This window comes from Gavia stellata, chromosome 18 (assembly GCF_030936135.1).
Source record: "Gavia stellata isolate bGavSte3 chromosome 18, bGavSte3.hap2, whole genome shotgun sequence".
Lineage (NCBI taxonomy): Eukaryota > Metazoa > Chordata > Aves > Gaviiformes > Gaviidae > Gavia > Gavia stellata.
In genome coordinates, this window is record NC_082611.1 from 18,595,193 (window position 1) to 18,610,239 (window position 15,047).

The following is a 15,047-nucleotide window of genomic DNA, read 5'->3' on the forward strand; positions in this document are numbered from 1 at the left end:
CTCACAGCAAAGCAAGGGACACAACAAGTTCTTTTCTATCACCCAGGAGTAACTGGTGAGGTATGACAAAAAATTAGCTATAAAGTTTCATAGGTAGAGAAGAATCTTAACTTAGAGAGGATCAGACAATAGGGAATACTTTAAAAAGGCAGCTATCAAGGAAAGAGTGACCTACAGAACTACAAGATAGGCATAGGCAAAGTTGAGAGGAAGGGCTCTTTTTGGAGGTATCAACAATTATTCACTATCATCCCTGTATGACTACAACAGAAATACTGTTTCCAGCAACCCTAAGAAAGTAAAGAACATGAAGAAATCAGAGGCTTAAGAAGCCCATGTTCATCCTTTCTTCACTGTGTTCTGCCACATTTTTTCGCTTGACTTGTCTTCTGTCACGCTTGCCATCTCTAGGCCTAGCACAGACTGACTGTAAACATGACTCCAAGTAATGAGGCAGGCATGGCTCCTTGTTCATGGCACTGCCAAGAGACAGTGCTGAGGTAGGTTTGAGAGGTACTCCAAGGCTGCTTTCTACAGAAGATGTAGGACTGGCACTGTTGACGGAAGAGTAGCCTGAGCTCCCTTCTAGGTTAGGATTTCTTGGGGTGAGATATGCTGAAAGGCTGCAAGTGTCATCCAGCAGCTCAGCCTCCCTCAGTGGTGCTGTGTGCCCAGCCCACTCTACAGCTAGGTTGTCTTCATCACTGGAGTCCTGACAGCAGTGGTCTGCAGGATCCATATAGACCACCGTCACATCCAGGATCCCACTGGGACTTGTCACTGTGGAATGATAAAAGAAAAAGATTAGCTTTGATTTGGGCAACACCAAGCAGGCATTCAGCACAGAATCAAGCAGAAAAAAAAACCAAGCAAGAGCATAAACCTTATGCCTGCTTACACGTGGAGGGGAGCGTAGAGCACTAAGGTCACCCTCATTTAAAACAGTAACTTCTCCACCCTCAGAGACAGGAGGTACTAAGAACTGGTTAGAAATTGAACAGCCAGTGTCAGCAAAAAACCCAGATAATACACTGTTTTCTAACACAATAGGCCATTCATCACATTTGGTCCACTACCAGCGGTACCTGAAAACAGTCTCACTCTGAAACACTAAGCAGCTACAAAACCCTTCATCATGTTCTGAAGCAGTATAGAGAACAAGAACGGATATATACCTCTAAAATAATTTAACAGTTACAACCACTGGGGAAGGGGGAGAGTTTTTCCAACTGGTCTTCAGCTGAAAGTTCAGGCTTCTGTTGCCTGAGAAACAGTTTTAAGGAAAGATGAAGAGACAGTTTTAGTTCTCTCGTCTGCTTTTTATAAGGAGAATAAAACTCTCACCATCTCCATCTCTCTCGCCTTCGCTTTCCTGATCACCTTCATAACCAGAGCAGGAATCTAAACTCCAGTCTAGGAAGTTATCTAGAAGACTTTCTTCCTGGGTGGATAGCTCCGCTGTGGGTGTAGTCACAAAGCTGCCTCTGTCATCCTGAATGCTGTCTTCCCTCCGCCTGTAGAAGGAAAATCCAGAAGTCACACATTAAAAGCCAAGTCTTCTTCCACAGCTCTTTTAATAGGTATGTCAATTAAGATGGTTACAGAAAAATTGACCATATTTAAGAATGGAACCTCAGGATACCAGAGAGGAGGAAAGGCTCACACTAATCCTCAGAGACATTTACAGCAATGAGTTGTACTAGCCTTTTACTTCTCTTTCCAGAGGGAGAGCTAAGGAAAGTCTGAATTTCCACCACGTTCGTGTGCAAGGGACTGGGCTCCGGGTCCTCCTGTTTCACACCCAACAATGAACAGAGCTGACTGTAACTCATCATCTAAAAAACAAAAAGCCAGTAAGAATTAGACCACGTGATTCCCTCTGCCAGGAGGCTATTTCTCTTCATTTGCCAGGAGAAACCTATCGCAGAGTTCTTCCCACATGTACTCAACCAGAGCAATTAAAGTCCCTGCAGATCAAGTTTAAAGCCACCACTTTATTTAGATACCCTCTCCTCCAGAAGTCTCAAGTTAGAACCCACTTCTCATTATTTGAAGTTTACTATGTCCTGCCATATGGTAGCTTTGCTGTGGTGTCAGACATTGGCAAACGAAGACAAAGAGCTCACCCACCTTTTCTTTGCCTATTTCTTCATAACGCTCATCTTCAAATCGTTGTTTCACTGCAGTTAAGGACACCTGCCTATAATCCTTTGGGACATCATCATGGAAACTAGAGAGAAAGATTAAAGCCCAAATCTTAGAATGGATTATATGAAACAGTGATAACAAAACCTGCCAATTTAAGTACTTTTCCTCTGTCCATCTCAGCTCTGTGCTAAGGAAGTTGGTGTTTCAGCAGAGCTGCTAAGCAGCTAGCCAGCACACTTGGTTTCTAAGCATATGAGCATCGAATTCCTTTTCTATTCATTGAGGTAAACAAGATATTTGCCTTGTACTCTTTAAAAGGTGAGCTACTTTTGCTACTGAAACTCCTTCTGAAGCTCACCAATAAGCCAGTTGCAATCTTCTGAAAATAGTGATGTTTGGCAAGCTGAAACCTGTTAGCCTTGAGGAGCATCACACTTTCTGTAACCCAGAGCCACTACCAGTTGGGAGAAACAGAATATTTGTCCCTGAACCGGCCCCTACGCATCAGTGCCTTGTGGTACGGGGAGGAAGGCAGTTTCCCAAAGCTACCGCCTTCATTGGGAAGGGCTGATTGTATAGATGCAGCTTGTCTGCAAGAGCTAGAATCCAAGTACTCATGTGCCCTCCTGGAAGAATTCCAAAACTATTACCACTTTTGGTGGAGGCTTAGCACACAGGGCAACAGCTCTTCAAGAGAGAAACCGGTGCACTCTGACAGCTGGCTGGTCCAGGGGCGTGCTGGAGAAGAAAACACATATTACCATTTCATTAAGCTTGGTTGTTCTATAATCAGATTTTTTTTTTTGTAAGTGGGATAAAGATAATGATCTTTACAAACTTATGCCTGGACATAGTTCGTTCAAGTTCACAGTTAGCTTCAAGGATATATTTACCTGCCAAACTGAAGTTATACCTAAGTATAGAAATCTTCAGTCTCATTTAAACACAAAGCTTGCACAGTCTGATGCTAATGCTTTTGTTCATCATAGCTATTAAGAGATAAAATAGACTGAACTCAACTCTTCCTTCTGAAGTCTTGTACCTCTCCCCCTCTTCCTCCCCCCTCTCCCCCAGCCAAGTGACTGGGACATCTTGCCTAAAGACAAAGTAACACCAAAAAAATCCCAAAGGCTCCCTAAAAAGACAAGGCAGACTGACATACCATGCTGCAGCTCCACTAAAGTAAAGGTTCCTTACCTTGCCTGTGTAGTATCTTAGCCAGCAGCAGTGCTGCAGCAGCCAGCCGAGCTGGGGAATACACACAAAGGCTTGTGTTTAAGAGTGACAGTTCACAAATGAAGCTGTAAAGGTGAAGAGTTCTTCTCTCCAGAGAGACTATGTGTGACAATACTTCTTTGTAGTCCACAATGGTAGGTATCTAGTGCAGAAAGAACAGAGGTTGGAAATACAAGACGAGCACCGAGTATTTAGAACAGTTGTTTCCAGGGGATGCTGTTTTCATTACATTAGGGGGGGTTGTTGTTTTTTTAAAACAACTACTACACTGACGCTGAAACGTTCTCCAGTGAAAGAATAAATGGCCTCTTAAAACTTAAGTTTTAATCTTTACAGAAAGGCCGGGATTGAGAACCCTTGCATAAAACCCCAACATCTTAGATAAGGAGTAGTGCTAGTTACAACAGCCTGACTTCAATAGAAGCCCAAAGGTTGAAATATTCCATCCACTTTCCAAACTCACCCTTATCTTTCCTTCCAGGGCAGAAATTATCTCACCCATCATTCTGACCAAGTCTTCATATTTGTATGTGTTGTCTGTTAGCCACACAGCTTCCCGTATTGTCAAGATCTCTTTGCTGATGAAACTGCAATATTAAATAATATTAACAGTTAGCCCCAGAAGAAAGGGAATTGGAGCACCTGTGCACTAATGTTTTTGTGGCAGATAAATGCACCCAATATGACCAAAGAGTTAAACAACTTTATAAGGTACTTTCCCAGGTACAGACCAGGAAAGAAAGAAGAGCAGCTCTTCATTTATTTCACCTTTAAGCTGGAACCACCTACTAGAATGTTCCTAATTCCTCATTTATGAAACCTCTCCTAGGTTAAAGAAGCAAGATATTAAGGAAACTAACACAGAAGAGTAATCTTCCACCACACCATGCTGTTCATCTGAGCATAACAGACTGAACTACGTAACGACACTGCTGCAGTTGTTCATTACAGGGGTATTCATAATAACATGGTGTGAAAGACTTCAGTTGCTGACGGAATGCGTTTAGACCAATCCACCACAATGGAGTTTTTTCATATTTAAAAACAAGTTCAAGGAATTACATTTTGTGTCACATTTGCAGAAATTGTGTTTGTATGTGAACACAGTTCAAGCAACAGTCAATGTAGAGGGAAGACAAAGAGTCTTTCCAGTATTATTATTAGCAAGAGGGGGAAAAAGCTGGAGCTGCAGAAATGAATTTGAATGATCACAACAACCACCTCTGTTCACCAGTCAGAACCCGTACCGTGTGCAAATGACCATGCAGGCTATTCCCAAAAGTTGGAGTTGAGCCCGAGGTACAGGTCTCAGCTTCAAATAACGATCCACACATCCCACCGTCATGTGAAGGCATAGGCTAGAAAAGTCTTTCATGGTAGCCACTTCTACCAGCCAATCAATCAGGATGTACCTAGACAGGAAAGAGAGAGTCGTAATCTGTGCAGTTAGAAGCCATTCAAACCCGTGCTGAACACCCTCCCCACACCTAGTTACCAATTCCCTTCTCCACTGAAAAGTTCCAAGCTAAGAAATTTCACCAAAAGAATTTCCAGAAAAGTGACACATTTTGCTGAGATGAGGATTTACAACCAGAGGCCTCTTATTCTCTGAAGGGCCAATGGTCCTCTTAAGCTGTCTGTGAAATGGAATTAGAAACTATCCTATAATAGGCACTTGCACAGAGAAGAGGTAGGGCATATCAATGAGGAGGCTAAAGGTCACCTAAGATAAGTAGAGAGTAGCTATAGCTCCAACAAGTCAAACAGTGCCTCCAATTCTTGAGGAACTTGTTAGACTTGACAAATGCAAGGACTTACAGTCCAGAAAAAAACCTCACAACACCTCATTTCAGTTCTTCATGGGGGCTTGAAATAAGGGCTCTGATACTTCCTCTGCAAAATGTGTTTCTCTGATTGTACATAATGCATCATAGAAGAGTAAAGCAAAAAATGCCATCTTCCAACAGACCTCATTCTAGATTTGTTTCCCTCTACAGATGCAGAGGGAAATAGGCAATTGTTTCTGCTGTGTGGCCTGACTCTTGGACCTGAGTTTTTACCTCATTGTTTCATTCATTCCTTTCTGCACAGTGAAGATACTTTGCTTGCTGATAGGAAGGGAAGCTTGAAAGATTTGAGACACGATTTCAGTGGAAGGTTTTGCTTCTAATCCTAGTTGGTTTCCATTCCCACAAGCTTTGGCTAAAGCTATCTGTAGTAGAGAGAACACAAAAGAAAGTAATTTTTTTACCAAACACAAACTAAGGCAGCACAGGATGGTCCTGTAATTTTCCTGCTGAAAACAGAGAGCAAGCATGACAAACTACTTGATTCAGTAGTTCTTAGTTTGGCTTAAATGTTGAACGAACACACACACACACACACTCTCTCTCTCTCTTTCCCTTTGGGGGCAGGCTTTTAAGTCTGTCAAAAGATGCATCTTTACTCAGATTGTACCACAGACATGCAGTATTTTCCAAAAGAGGGGGATCTGCAGAGTAAATACACACATGCATATATAGATATTATTCAGCACTTTTGACCCTGCTTCTAAAGGGAGGTGTCTAAGTCTACAACAGCAGCACAGAAAAGACCGAATAAGGACTCTTTTCCGGGGAAAAGTCAGTCTTACCTGTGCTTCCCAGCAGCCCTTTGCTGCATAATCTCGTAGCTTCCTGAGACTCTGGAGGTATCTGCCAGGATCTGACATCTACAGAAAGGAATGTAAACAGATTTCAAAAACCATTGCCTTTACCCAACAAACAGAAGAATTGTAGTCCTAATATCCAGAGAAAAAACACTGCCTGTGGATATATCTATTATTTCAGCAACCAGTCTGTTTCTCATCATGACGACAACGTTGTTCTTAAACTTTCTTCAGTTCTTGCCCAAGGTCTCACAGGAAATAAGACTCGGGATTCCAACACGAGAGCTTTGGCCGATTTATTAATGACAATGCAGGCAGTCTCCCAAGTGAACCATATGATCATATATGCATATAGGCAGTCCCTGTGCCTTTAGCAGAGTTAGTATAAAGGAACTTCTGCTGGCACCTTGGCTACAACCGCTTGTGTATACTCACTTACTTGAAACACCAAGGCAGACACCAAAGCTCATTTGAGAGAGTTCTTAGTGCTCTCCTTGTTTGTGAACAAAGTAAGCTCTGAGGAACAGGAGTTTCTATCTGTGTACACTCATTGCACATAACAGAGGTCCAGAAGTTACAGTGAAAAAGTGGTTTTGAGACAAAAAAAATAATACTTACAGCAGCCTTTCTGTTACTTTCCCAAAGGAGGTAGGAGCTGTTTAAACAACCCTGCTTTGAAGATTTTTCAAACATTTCAAGGGATTCTTTTCTTTTTTCTTCATCCTAAGAACAAAAGGCATGACGGTATTTTTGCTGTCCAGCCAACTGGCTGCCAGATCTCAATACTTCAGAACGTACAGAACAGCTCTGTACTACAGAGCAGAATCAACCAGTTACGAGTCCCCTTCAGACTATGAGGGGTGCTCCCACATCCCCTGTGTGCACCCACATGAAGGGGTGCTTCAGTGCTGTCATTTGAAGATCCAAGCTCAGGAAGCAGTTAGTGGTTTTCCTCAGCTAGACGAGAGCTTTTTGGCTTGTTTGCCACTGACGGCTTTTTTTTTTTTGATATGCATTATGACTGAAAGGCTTCCTTTGAGACCTGAACACGCTGCAAGCCCATGATCAAGCCAAAAATAATTTCACTGTTCGTAAAATTTAATAAACTAAGTTGATAATGTTCCTTTAAACAACCAGCAAATTAAACTCATGAGAACAGAAATTTCTAGGCCACTTGAGGAATATAAGAGCGTTTGGCTGATTATTTTTTTTTTTAATCAAGGTAAACAGCATTGGCATCACCAAAAAAAAGTATCCAAACACATCAAATCAGAAACACTGCTCACCTCAAAGAGACTCAAGACCTTAGCCAGGCAGTGGAGAATAGATCCTTTTTGAGCCTGAAGAAAGCATCAAGATAAACCATTGTTAAAGATAAGCAAAGAACAATAGCAATTTTTGCTAGTAATTCCAGACTACAATTTAGTTTGCCTTTCAATCATTTCTCCCCCTTGCTTTTCTCAATGTTCTGTTATCTCTGAGACAGTACTGAATCTCTCAGAAGAGACAGTACAAGCCTCCAGCACTCATGATATAGCAAGTGTAGTTTGGCAATAAATTCATTAAAATGATTGATCCACAGCCATTTAAGCAAGAGCATAGGAGCTCCTTGGGGAAACAAAAATATTTTTTCCAAAAGAACTAGATGCAGCTACTAGCCTATGTTAAAGTCAAGGGCAGAAAGAAATCTTACTTTCTCCAACTGACACTCTGCTTTGAGACTCTCATAGACCACAGCTTTACAACAGCTTCCACTCAAGGACCAGGGAGGACGGATAAAAAGCCAGATAAATGGGGCTGCGCGCACATTCAAACGCTCTGCCAGACTGAAGAAATAAGATGCCTTTAATCCATTCACTTCTGCACGACCCTCGTCGGAGATGGACACTGAACAATAAAAAAGGCCAGAAATCATTTAGAGTTTATTCACAACGCGTGCTTGGCATTTAGTCAGGCCAAGAAAGACAATAGATACAATCAGGAAAAGATTGAACAGTGTCTTCCCTTTAGAGCTTTAAAAATAATGGAGATGGCAAAAGAAGAAAAATCTTACTATGATCAGCCTTTAGGAAAATATAACCCTAAGCTGGGGGCGGGGGGGGGAGTGTTCTGCACATACCAACACTCAAAGCAATGTTAATTGACAGGACAAGAGGTAACAGGCACAACCTTGATCATAGGAAGTTCCATCTAAACATGAGGAGGAACTTCGTTCCTTTGAGGGTGGCAGAGCACTGGAACAGGCTGCCCAGAGAGGTTGTGGAGTCTCCTTCTCTAGAGATACTCAAAACTCGCCCGAACACATTCCTGTGCAATCTGCTCTGGGTGAACCTGCTCTGGCGGGGGGTTGGACTAGATGATCTCCAGAGGTCCCTTCCAACCCCTGTCATTCTGTGAGTCTGTGTAATTCCTGCCAGTGTACAAATAAATTCATATGCAAGCCACCTGTCTTGCCAGCACCCTCTGCAAGGAGGCTCCTCTGGTCAATCGCCAGTCCCTTTTGTTACATTTATCAGACTAGGCAAGTAGCCAAGTTTGATCAGAAGTTTACAAAGGATAACTTCTAAACATGAATTCATAAGCTATGCATTGACTTCTTTTAGAAAAGTGCTGTGCACTATACTATCATTTAACACCTAGCAGTTTAGTGGCCAGTGCTTAAGCTGCACTGAAAGGTAATACTGAAGAGGCATGATAGTAAACAGGACCTAACCAGACACTGAAGGCAGCAAGCTGGCTCTGCACTTCACTGCTCTAGAACCTGGGCACAAAAGCATCAGCGTTTGAGATACAGGAGCAATAACTTTGTAAGCAGTCAGTAGAAGTGCCAACTTTATGATGAGACAATTAGCCTGATCTGTATCTATAAATAAGCCTTTAGCTTATCTACATTTCCTTCCATCATGCCATCTTCCCCAAAGACCCGAGTACAAGCTTCCACACTTACAGCCTTCATTGTACAGGTATGCTATCCCCAGCTTCACAGCAGCTTCAAAGTTACCCCTTTCAGCAGCCCTGTATGGGAAACAGAGAAGATACTTGAGGTTGAAGTCAGTAGCTGCTTCCAGGCCCACATCCTCAAACAAGTTACTTCAGCAGAGGCCAGGCTGTGAATGTGGTGATCACCAACCACAAGCATACGTGCTTTCACTACATAAATTAAACTTAAGTTACGCTGAGCCTTTTCTTCCTGCAACCCTTTCATATGCCAATGCCCAGGATAATTTGACAGTTCATAGGAACTGTTTCCCATTCCCATGCAACATCTCCAATGCCATAACGCAGTAACACATTTTGGTACTTGTACCCTTGAAGATATGTATCAAGCCCTTGTGCTCTTCCCTTCCAAACATAGTAGTATTCTTCAGAAAGAACATAATACATGCATCAAAGAAGCAATAGTCAGAAGCAAAACAATTATCATGACATTTAAACTGACAGATCCCCTTCAAATCGAATAAAAAAAATGTTCTCCATCCTTTTTAAGCAGGTTTATCATTACCCTTTCAAATTTCACTCATTTTAAGATTGAAATTTACCTATTTTTCAATACACTGGTTTGCACACGAAGTGACCAAACCAACTCAGAAATATGGTTATGCTCTTGAGCCTCTGATCTTACTTGCACATTCATACGGAAGCAACCGTAACAGATTTTCATTAATGCGCTATGTTCTAATATGGAATATTAATGCCCTTAAAGAAAAATAACTTTGGTATATGCAATGGGCCCTGCTCCAGCTAAAGAGACAGCAGTTATTAGCTGCAGCTTAGATATGAAATCAACAATTCTTCATCACCCTAAGCAAAGGCTTCTACAAAAAGGGAAAGTCAGATCCCCCACTTACAGCGAGGACTGATTAGAACTGTGTATCTACCTTCAAACATCCTCCCTGACAATGTCAGACAAATTTGATTCTTAAAGCTTACCTTTCAAACATCTTCAGATTGTTTGGAGAAGGCCATATTTCTTGGAAACTTGCACATGCCCAAACACTAGTATGATTATCCACAAGGTATTTAAGGTGTGAGTGCACCTGTAAGGTGGGAGCATAAAATAATAATCACTAAAATAAAGGGACTAACAGAAAAATAGTTCTTTGCAATCTAATTTTACATAGGTAACTAATTAATCGCAAGTTAACCATAACTCTTTTCCTGCCTAACCATCAGTAGGGCAAGAGATGCCAAACCAAACTAACTTGTTCAGTCCCAGTCATCTGGCAGGACAATTCCCACAGAAAATTTACACAGAGCACTCAAACACTACTGCTAATCTTCTTAAGCTTGAGTACTGAGAAATAAAACTGCTAATTAGACTTTTGCTATCCCAGCAAGTACTGCATGTATTCTTTGGTTTTCTTCAGGTTTACTCTGACACAAGAAGCCAGACTTTTCCATGTGCAGTCCTGGCTGCTAATGGCAGAGATAAGCCACAGCGCGTGACAGAGGGGAAGTAGTAGCAGACTCACAGCTCTGACAGAGAGGATGTCCTCAGCAGGAAGGCCTTTCAGAACATGAAAAAGAACGTCGTCGGGCAGACTTAACAACGTCAGCACTCGGGGTCGTTTTCTTATCCTTCGCTTTGAAGGGAAAGAAAAACACCTGGAACATCTACAGTGAACCACTGGAAAACAAAAACATGGGACATCCCAGTTAGCGATGGAACGGTATGAGGAAAAAGGCACAACAGAGTGTGCACAGGCATAAACACGTCTTTACTTTAGTACCTATTTACTGCAGCATAGGACACTTCTCCAAACATATTAATCATAGAGAGATTTAGCATGTGTCATGTAACGCTGTAAGACTAAGCCACGAAGTAGTAAGTGACTCGTTCAATTTAGTCAATGAAGTTAAGAAGCTCAGAAGGGATGGCTCATGCTCAAGTCTTCTTCATTGAGGAGAACCCCTCCGTGCCCTAACTCCATCATTTGACTGTGTTTAGTTAAACTGTCACTACTACAACTTCATTTACCTCCCCCATGCCCCAACTTTTCCTCCTCAGTTGACAGCAGTCCTTGAAATGTGACCAGAGAGATTAACCGCCAAACCAGCTCAAGCCAAAAGCCCATCTTTCCAAGCAGCCAGTTGCTGCTACAAGTGCTCTTGGAAGACCCCTAAGAACCAGGAAGCCCTTTTTTGAAGTTTCAGCATTCATAGACTAAGGCATCACCTACATCTGCTGTTCCTCATTAAGACAAGGTTTACCCTCACTGCATTCGCCAAGAGAGGAAAACTCTCTAACAGATAAGGCAAAACCAAGAAGAGCACATGAGTACCGCTCGCTGCTAGGGACTTATACTCTGTGGTAGAAAGCCCAGTCCCTTTTCCATCTCCTTGGGCTGCTGCTAAAAGCCTGGCCCCTGCACTCAGGAGCCCCAACACCCACAGCAGTCTGACTAACAAACAGCAGAAATTCCAATCAGTGAAAGGTGCTAGGAGGAAAAAAAAGGCACATTCCCCAGCTCCAGCCTGCAAGTGGTAGGAAAGGATCACCCTCACAGAGCAGCGCTTGCATAGGAGGCCCCCAATCAATCCCGGTTGGTGCTGTACCTTTCAGAGCCCTGCCATGCAGCAGTGGAGACACCAACACTGCTCATTTCCATGTCAGCCTCTCAGAGCTCTCAGGAGCAGTCCACACAAGCAATAACAGCCCATTTCTGAGCGAGAAAAAGGCTGGGCATTTTCTTTGCAGACATGAGGGCTCAAAAAATAAATTCTGAAGTGAAAGCTTGAGTCCCACAAATTAAAGAACTATGTAAGGGCCTTTGTCTTTATTACAGATGATTTCTTGGTCATATTTTTCAAATCTGGTTTAAGTCTTACACAAAGAGATTATACTTAGGAAATTTATTTGCTGATTTTTTTCTTCTAAAAAGGTTTAATAAAAGACACAGGCTCCACTAGAGAGCCCAATACTGTGCAACACGCACATGCTAGCACTGCTTACCCTGTTTTTACTAGTTCATTATTAGTTTGAGTATTTTTTGACATAAATGAAAATAGTAGAGTCAAAGAAGTAGTATAATACATATACCAAAGCACCTTATATTATCTATGAAGTAAACCAAGTCAGAGCTACGTAGTCTCACTAGATTACAGGGTCAAAGGCATAAGAGAATGATGCAGCTCTCAAGTTCTTCTTTTACAATGAAAGTAAGAGGTGGCTGAAAAGTCAGGTTGAGGATAGAGAATTTTAATAAGACAATTATTTCTCTCCATTAATATTTTTTTCACCCTTTGGCCTGCTCTTCTACTTTAGATGTTTAACATCTCCTGGTTATAACCTGACATATGGAAAGCCTCACGATCTCATACTAATCTCCAGTTCTTCACCCAGAACTTCAGTGAGAGACGGGAGAAGTAACGCATTGCATTTCTCTTTGAGAAGATAAGAGCAACAGCTCTTTCCAGCTGCAGTGAATGGAAAAAATGCATGGACTGGCCAGTTATACCTCATCTCTCCCTGAGCATGTCAGCCCACAGAACTGGGAAGCGCCCGGATTTACAGACTGCGTACATAGCCAGTGCAAAATTTACGGACAATTCATTCAAAGCAAAGTTGCTGCATCAGACTCAATTACTTAATACAGGTTTTTCAGTTTGCAAAAGGAAGGTTATCTGGGTTTTTGGCAGGATCCTTAAAAGGAGCCTGCAGATTCCCAAAGGGTTCATCAGCTGTGGCTACCACTGTGCTAATACAGGTTTTTCTGTTCATACATGCTATTAACACCCCTAGCAGTTCAGGTTGAATGAAATGAACCACCAGCCTGATACAAAATAGCATTCAATGTCTCACCAGTAGCATGTTACCTGTCTTTGATTAAAAAGCTATTCCCAAGAAAATAAAAACTTCTTGAGGTGCGCAGGGCAGAATGCTACTATCCTTCTCATCCTATTCCCCTCTCCGGGGAAAAATTCAGCAGTATTATTGCCATGAAAAAGAAATGGACTTCTACACTGGTATGCCAATTAAACCTGTATGAAGATCTGAATGACTGGGGAGCATGGGGTACTCGGGCAACTCGGGGAAGAAGCAAACTCAATTTCAAAAAGACGGGAGGTGGCACAGGGAAATCTTCCATTTGTTGCTCCACAAAATCAGAGTGGTTTAGGCTGGCAGAGACCTCTGGAGATCATCCAGTCCAACGGCCCTGCCCAAGCAGGGTCAGCTACAGCGCAGGACCCCATCCAGCCCGGTTTGAAAGTCTCCCAGGATGGAGACTCCACAACGGCTCGGGGCAACCCACGCCACCCTTCAGTCACCCTTAGAGCAAAACCCGCTTTTTCTTATGTTTGAATGGGGGTTCCCGCACACCAGTTTGTGCCCAACAAATTCAAAGACGTCTTACATACTATTCCGCTCGCAATCTACATTGCTTAACGCCTGGCTTCGAAGTTCGAAGCGCAGGGGTGCTCAGACACATCCTCCAACTACAGCAACGGATCCTCCAGCGAAAGAGAGGGAAAAGCGGCCTCAGGTACGGCCCCGACCCCCGGTGGGGCGGCCGGCAGCGCTCCGCGGGCCGTTCCCGCGGGCAGAGCCGTTTCCGAAGCGGGAGGCCCCGGGAGGCCGCAGCCCTGACTGACCGTGCCCCCCCCCACCAGGCGCAGCCCCCGGCCCCCCGCCCGCGCCACCGCCGCCGTTTGAATTCCGCGCGCGGCCGCCAGGGCCCCGCCGGGCCGCCGCCACCGAGCCCCCGCAGCCGTTACTGTCCCCGGCGGCCCCTCCGGCGCCGGCGGGAGCCGCGGCGGTGCCCGAGCAGGGCCCGCTCCCCCGGGACGCGGCCCTCCCGCCCTCAGAGCCCCCTCACAGGGGCCCGGCGCGGGGGGAGATGCCGCCGCAGACCCCCTCAGAGCTGAGGGGGAGGGAGGAAGAGGGACGAAGCGGCACCCCCCGGAGCCCGCGGCCCGGTCTACACTCACCGCCCGCCTTCATCGCGGCGCAGTCCCCGGGGACCGAGCGGACACCACCGGCCGCCGCGCCCAGACGGGCTCCGAGTGAGGGGCGCCGCGAAGGGGCGGGACCGAACCGGCCGGCGGGGCGGTGGAGCTTCCCGCGGGAGGACACACCCCCGCCCTCGGTCACGCCTCCTCGGCTCTCAGCGAGGGTCAGGGAAGGCGCAGGCAGCGAGCTCCGCCCAGGCCCCGCCGCCCGAGGCGTCTCCCTGAGCGGCCGGAGCTCCTCCTGCCCGCGGTAGTCCCCGCTCTCCTCAGCCACGCCTACCAGCCGCGCGCACTTTTTTTTTAAACACAGCAGACTCCGTGATTGGTCGAAAGGCCGACGAGAGGCGGTGCTCGCCCCGCCCCGCGGGCCGTGATTGGGCGTCGAGGATGCGAATTCGAATTGGGGCAGTTGGCGGTTTGGGCGTCTCGCGGACACGGCGGCTGCGGCGCGTGCGTGCGGGGCAAGGACATCCCCCCCCCCCCCCCCGCCCCGCCGTGTGAGGGTGTTGCCATGACAGCAGGCGCTGGTTGAGCGGCCATTCCCCTCAGGGCCGGGGCCCTGTTCCCGCCGGCTGTGTCACCCAGGGGCCCCGCACGGAGGTGGGAGCCTGCGGCCAGGGCGCAGCGGTGGCCCGGGCTCCCCCGTGGGCCGTGATTCCTTAGGCCCCAGGCGGCAGCAGCCCTCCCTGCGGCCGTGGTGCCGCTCACCCGCAGCCACCCGCTCTGGCACCGAGGCTTGCCCGGCCAAGGGAGCTACACCAGGCGAACTGCTGAGGGAACACTTGTGTTTTATCTCCACCTATTTCCACCCCAGGTATCAGGGGGCTGAAGGGTGCCAGTGCTGGAGCAGGAGCTGCAGGGAGGACGTGCCTGCTGGAAGAAGGAATGGGGCTACCCAGACGGAAACCATTTCTGATGACCTGAGCTGCGGCATCATCCCGTACCTCCACAGCACAGAGCCCCTCTCCTGCCCCTTCATGGCCTCCTGTGAGGGTGAGGGGGAATTAGGAAGACAATTAGGAGTCAAAGTCCAAACCTGAGTCAAGGATTCAGAGGAAAGCCCTGC

The 15,047-nt window shown here is 45.6% G+C and overlaps 1 protein-coding gene across 1 annotated transcript; it reads right to left on the minus strand.

The window, feature by feature from the left end:
• Positions 1–316: 316 nt before the first annotated feature.
• On the minus strand, positions 317–13,973 carry CCNF (cyclin F). Its single transcript, XM_059826403.1, has 17 exons — positions 13,961–13,973; positions 10,504–10,658; positions 9,962–10,068; positions 8,979–9,046; positions 7,725–7,918; positions 7,318–7,371; positions 6,650–6,754; positions 6,017–6,094; positions 5,445–5,596; positions 4,632–4,796; positions 3,848–3,971; positions 3,346–3,526; positions 2,799–2,886; positions 2,131–2,230; positions 1,705–1,835; positions 1,345–1,514; positions 317–780 (listed from the first exon to the last, which is right to left on the minus strand). Exons 1-17 carry the CDS (start codon positions 13,971–13,973, stop codon positions 317–319), a joined length of 2,349 nt encoding a protein of 782 aa, XP_059682386.1.
• Between the last annotated feature and the right edge of the window lie 1,074 nt (positions 13,974–15,047).

Coding starts and splice junctions, on each gene's coding strand:
- CCNF (XM_059826403.1), bottom strand. Junction 10,069..10,503: donor ACATCCTCTCTGTCAGAGCT/GTGAGTCTGCTA, acceptor CCCACCTTACAG/GTGCACTCACACCTTAAATA. Junction 1,515..1,704: donor TCTGGAAAGAGAAGTAAAAG/GCTAGTACAACT, acceptor TTCCTTCTACAG/GCGGAGGGAAGACAGCATTC.